Source organism: Triticum urartu, chromosome 2, assembly GCF_003073215.2.
Source record: "Triticum urartu cultivar G1812 chromosome 2, Tu2.1, whole genome shotgun sequence".
NCBI classification, from domain to species: domain Eukaryota; kingdom Viridiplantae; phylum Streptophyta; class Magnoliopsida; order Poales; family Poaceae; genus Triticum; species Triticum urartu.
In genome coordinates, this window is record NC_053023.1 from 299,374,182 (window position 1) to 299,379,917 (window position 5,736).

Sequence of the window (5,736 nt, forward strand, 5' to 3'; positions counted from 1 at the left end):
TATTATGAGTGGAGGTTATGTTTTCAACAGGTTAGACAACATGTGTACCCAATATTAAGCGGCATTCTTTGCGTGTCATTGTTAATTATTTTATGTGAAAATTTTTGCACTAAAAGTTGCAGTTGACTGTTATTTATTTTATGTGAATTTTCTGCATTAAAAGTTGCACTTGACTCAAGATCCATAGTTCTCGATAGATTGCATGTTGTTTACATCTACTTTGGCAGGAGGTTTCTGGGATTGTCCATTGGTCGTCGTCGCCCTAATTAGGAGTGTTATTTTATCGGTGGATCTTGGAGGAGTTTTGCATGTAAAAGATCAGGACAAAACATCGGCGCATCCAAGGTCGTGCCCATATTATTATCAATTAGCACAGCAAGTAGGCAAAGGTTCCAAGATCAAACAATCAAATAGCTATTAACAACATATGAACATGAATTGAAGTGTAAAAAAGAGCGCGATAAGATGGCATGAGTCACACCTAGTTAAACTGTTTTCACAACATACAGCACAAATTGTTGCCCGATCTACACAAGAGCCTCCGAGCCAGGGCAGAGTTCGGGGTGGCCTCAGATTCTTGGCCTCACCCTACGGCCACTAGTGTCGCCACCGTCCGAAAGCTGTCCCCATACACTCTGGCTTTTCCCGCCACTACTGCACGGCTCCTCACACCCAGCAACAGTTCTCAGTATCTCCGACTGAAGTGATGGGCAATTATCCTTGAGGCAATCGAACCCGTCAGTCCGGATCACAGCTGCAGAGACATAAGGGTATCTAGAATGTTATGCAGCTTTATAAACTTATTAACTGCGCCAAGAAAGCAACCATGTATATGAAGCATTAATTTCCAAGCCAGTAACAGATCTAAATTGCTGAAAAAGACTGCTAGTTGATTTAATTGCATTATTCTTGGTTAGCAAACTACATAGTCTAACATCTAGAAAAACTACTCCCTCCAATCCAAAATAAGTGTCACAGTTTTGAACTAAGGTTAGTTCAAACTTAGTTCAAAACTGTGACACTTATTATGGATCAGAGGGAGTACATTCAAGTGCATCATATTTAACAGCAATTCTACTAATCATGAAACGTGATAGTGCAACTAAGCAGCACAAACATATTTATACCTCAGAAAGCAAAGCAATACAACTATACCAATGAGAATCATCATCTACAGTACAACATCAAGGTACTTATCTTCTACTTGCATGTCAAACAAATGTAACGCCAGAAACTCAAAGCATGCACATGTCATCTCTCACTGAAATTGTTTATAGCTTGTAATCATTCCCCCCACTTTTTGTTCATACTTTAAACGCTCCGTAAGAAAAATCCCCATCAGTGACCACGGACCAGAGCATGGCACTTATATAAATCCACAAAATGATTACTTGAATGCCACTGCCAGGAAAGTTTTTTGACTAAACATGAATTCATGGATGAATGCTACTGTACCATGTGATGAATTTAAGTTAGATTTGATGTAAAAGCTTAAGTACCTGAAAGATTTTCTGCAGCAAATTTTAGGCAAACGGCTTTAAGCTCCATGGCATGGTGACTATCAGCCAATGCAAGAGTACTTGCAACCGAGGCCACAGAAATGCCTTTGCACAAGTAAGATTCACATAGCAATCTTAACCTTCCTAAGTCATACTTGTCTGCTGCGGCCAACAACTTTGCCGCCAAAGTATCAAAAATAGAGCCCATGGAGCTTGATGCATCCAACTCATAATCATCAACGAGGGTATCTCTGTAGATGAAATGAAGCATTGCCTGGACGGAGTATCCACATACTGTAAGTATACTTGCTCCCAGGTTATACTGGAAGACATTGATAACAAACAAAATAGATACACACCTTGAAAACCTTGGGCTCTAGATCATCAAGAACAATCTCCTTCAGATCCTCACTCTCATTAACCTCGTTCTTGTCTCCTTCTGATTCATCGTCAAAAAGTTTGGATCTAAATACAGTAGACCGTGCAGCCAACACCAACTTATGGGCATGAAACCTCTCTCCACTCACATTAAGAATAACATCAACCCCTTCATTACTGTCCAAAAGAGAACCGAAGTGGTAGCCAATATCAGAGTCTGGAACCTGAATGGAGTGTGGTCCGGAGTAATCAATAGTTGAAACCACAACACCCACAGTGCAGTTTATCCTCAAACAATCATCTTTAAGAAAGTCCGATGTCTCAAGAGCAGTTCGCCGAAAGAACCGTTTGTAACCCCTGAAATGAAGAATGAATATCAGAACCCAGACTGACGAGGCTGTTAAAGACTGGGGATCTAGATATTTGGCACACTTTACAAGGGGGTTGATGATTTGCCACAGGATAGTGCAAATTATCAAATGAGGAAGTAAAGTGTGGGTTAAGATCTAATTTCTCATTAAAGACTTGTATTAACGAATTCACACCTATAACTACAAATGTCATGGGTTGGTAGTTACATCACATCCAAGGTTCATATTTCATATCAACAAAAAGGAAAACATAGGACACCAAAGTTTCCAGATACCACTGGCAAGCAGATTTAAAAGAAAAAGAAAAAAAAACAGTTTTTTCCTAATTATAGTTTGAACTTGGGAATGAAAATAACTGAAAAGCTACACTATTGCAGTTGTCAAGATTAAAAAACAAGACCTGAGCCTCCCAACGCCAGTGACATACCACCATGAGAAGTACAGTTCTGTGATATAATTTTAATCATTGTTTATATTATTACTATGGTCCAACATTTGGAACTCCTATGTTTTTTGCCTGAAATGCATATCTACAGGAGCTGGCAGCAAATCAGAAAGAATATGAATGTAAGTATTAATGGGCTTGAGAATCTGAGCTCATCATGCTAGTGGCCTGAAGGCACTGTCAAGCAAGAGCTATTGCTTTGTTTTTATTTCCAGAACATTTCGGTTACCAAACAGAAATCTCTGATTTCGTGGAAATGAGACTGGGGGTAACAGCTCTTTCATTTAAACCAAAGGTTACTTCGTGATGTCCTAAACTGTACAAGCACACTTCAACATACAACTATTCAAATGAAGTGAAACTCAACAAAAAGAATAGGTGAATAAATATCATAACATGTTGTAAGGACACAAGTACTCAAGATTGACTATTAAAGCAGTTCGGTTCCATGGTATAAAGAAGGGTCATTCCAAACACATTGCCTTTCACACAATACAGTCCACCAAGGAATTACACCAGTAACAGAAGATGTCGTCTTAAACACAACCAAATAAACATATTATAAATGGCAACAAATTCACCAACCAAACAATCTGTCAACGTATGTAAACCCAAGAATATCCAGTCAGCAACCTAATCAAGTGACATTATGCTTTACAATAAAAGCATGTAAAAGTAAAAGCATAAGTTTACTATTAGACTACAGCATTGCAGTGACAAAACTATAGTAATGGGCTGATGGCACTAGCACAAGAAGTTGGATTTACCTCTTCTTATTAGATATAAGATGTTAAGGGATAAACCTTTTATACAAGAGGATGTGTGTGCTACTATTGAGATTAGGCAAAAAGATGAACTAGTTCTGAAGCATCTCAAGTCTCTTCTTTCCAGCCAACTCTGCCTCTTCATTCCCCTCTACCCTACGGGCAGTTCATCAATCGAAGCATTACAGTCAGGCTACCTTTTATAGTGTTTTCCACAATGTGTACTGTCATCATTGTGATCAATAGTTGGGCATAGCGCCACAGCAAAGCAACATATTACACCAGAAATTAGGAATGAAAAATCAAAATTGTAAAGCTACTGATGCATACCATACTCAACAGATCAAAACCAGATAATTCAAACAGTAGCATGCCATTGGATTGAGCTAATAGACATTAAGTAGCGGATAATCCTCGTGGCTGTACTAGAACACCAAAAATGGCTGCCTTGCTATCACCTAATAATCCTGACATCACCTGAAGTTGAATCCCTAGACTAAAGCATGACAACTACCCACAGCATGCAAGCACTAACATCAATCGAATCACAGGCTCAACTGTCCTAGCTAAAGCTCCACGGACGCCAATTCAACGACAGTGTCATAGTTCATACCAGAACAAATTCAACCAAAGCAGGAGGGTTATTCAGAGGCGACTGCTTACCACATGGAGCCTCGGTACTTGAGGGTGTAGGGCCCAGACTCGAGCGAGCGATCGAAATGGGAGTGGACCTTGTGCTTGCCCTTGCCGCTCTGGTCCTGCAGCGTGAGCTCAAAGAGAGCGCGGACGTCAGTGCCCTCGGAAGCGAGCGCGATGAAGACGGAAACATAGGCCGAGTTGTCCTCCGGGTTCTTCCCGTCTGGGTAGAAGTAGATAGCCCACTGGTATCCCCCGACGGTGAAGGTCTCGCTCGCGATGTGCTTCCCGACGCCCATCCCCTTGGCGAGGGAGTAGCCCTGGATCACGAAGCGGTGGGAGCCGTTCACCGTCTCCGTCACGGAGCGCGAGCTGGTAGGGGACGCCGCCATGTCACGCAACGACGGGGCGCCTGTGGCAGCAAGGAGGGCAGGTCCCGGCGGCGGCGAGGCGTCGCCGGCGTCGTCGTCCATGGGAATGCGATTGGCTAGGGTTAGGGTTGGGGCTAAGAGGCCAGGACTGGGGAATTTTCGGCCGATTGGCCGTACGGGTCTTTGTTTTGGTTCTGCTCGTGGGACGACTGTGCCATCCACGGGTGAGACGTGGAGCTAAGAATTCATTCCGGCTCGGTCGGTTTGTGCATTTTTGGTTTATCGAGTTTTTAAACGGTAATATATGTCTCATTTATATCATAACGAATAAATTATAAGTCAGTAGTAATAATGTATGTGCAATGCACATTTATATTAGATAGGATATTAATTGCATGTTATATTAGGTAAAATATATCTGTTGCATGTTGGTATTTGGTAAAATATCAATTATTTTTTCGTGAAAATGGTAAGATATTAATTACATGGCAGATTTCAAAGGATAATGTTGAGTCAAAACATGTTTATAACCAATGACAATAATGGGTAATTAAAACGTTAAACGTGTTTGATGCTCAACATTGAAGCGATTTAAACCGCTAGATAACATGATTTGACAGTCGAGATAGTTTGGATCTGCCCATTTGGGTCTTTTTATATTGGTGTAGATAAGATGTAAAGACCGACATGACAAAACTAAAAAAATAGCAAAACATTTTTGAGTTTGACACAAACGCTCGTCACCTGCCTCCAGCATTAGCACAGCAGCCACCAAAGAATAATGAATCACCTCCTCACCCGAGCTCAGCGCGGCTCCCTTTGCTGATATGCTGCTTTGCGGACCTCCAAGGTGGCTCATCAAAAGTGAAGCCCTTGTCGTTGAACGAACCAGACCGAGACAACACCTCGAAAACGTCATCGAATTTCAGATCTGGCACCCCACCACGACTAAAACGCCGAAGGAGGAAACCTTACCTGCCATCCACGAACCACGAGCCCAACACATGCTCCTTCTTCTAGATATCGTCGATGCAGACCATAATCTGCATCCGCTCCTAGACTACCTCCCAAGCTCCGCGTCGACTCAGGAGCAAACGGCGTCGCAACGGCGGAGCCCGAGGACACAGGTCCGCCACGAGGATGTCGCCGCCACGTCATCCTTACTTTAACAGACTGATTTTCAAATCCATCCCCAACCATAGGACCGATGGCCTTATCCGGGAAGGATCCGAAGAATCTTTATTCAGCGTTGCCATCGTCGTTGTCGAAGCA

General features: G+C 42.2%; 1 protein-coding gene across 1 annotated transcript; it reads right to left on the reverse strand.

The window, feature by feature from the left end:
• Nucleotides 1-334: 334 nt before the first annotated feature.
• Nucleotides 335-4,681, reverse strand: LOC125537093 (BTB/POZ and MATH domain-containing protein 5-like). The gene is made up of 4 exons (XM_048700389.1): nucleotides 4,121-4,681; nucleotides 1,859-2,234; nucleotides 1,500-1,773; nucleotides 335-754 (listed from the first exon to the last, which is right to left on the reverse strand). Exons 1-4 carry the CDS (start codon nucleotides 4,564-4,566, stop codon nucleotides 570-572), a joined length of 1,281 nt encoding a protein of 426 aa, XP_048556346.1. The 5' UTR covers nucleotides 4,567-4,681; the 3' UTR covers nucleotides 335-569.
• Nucleotides 4,682-5,736: the final 1,055 nt, after the last annotated feature.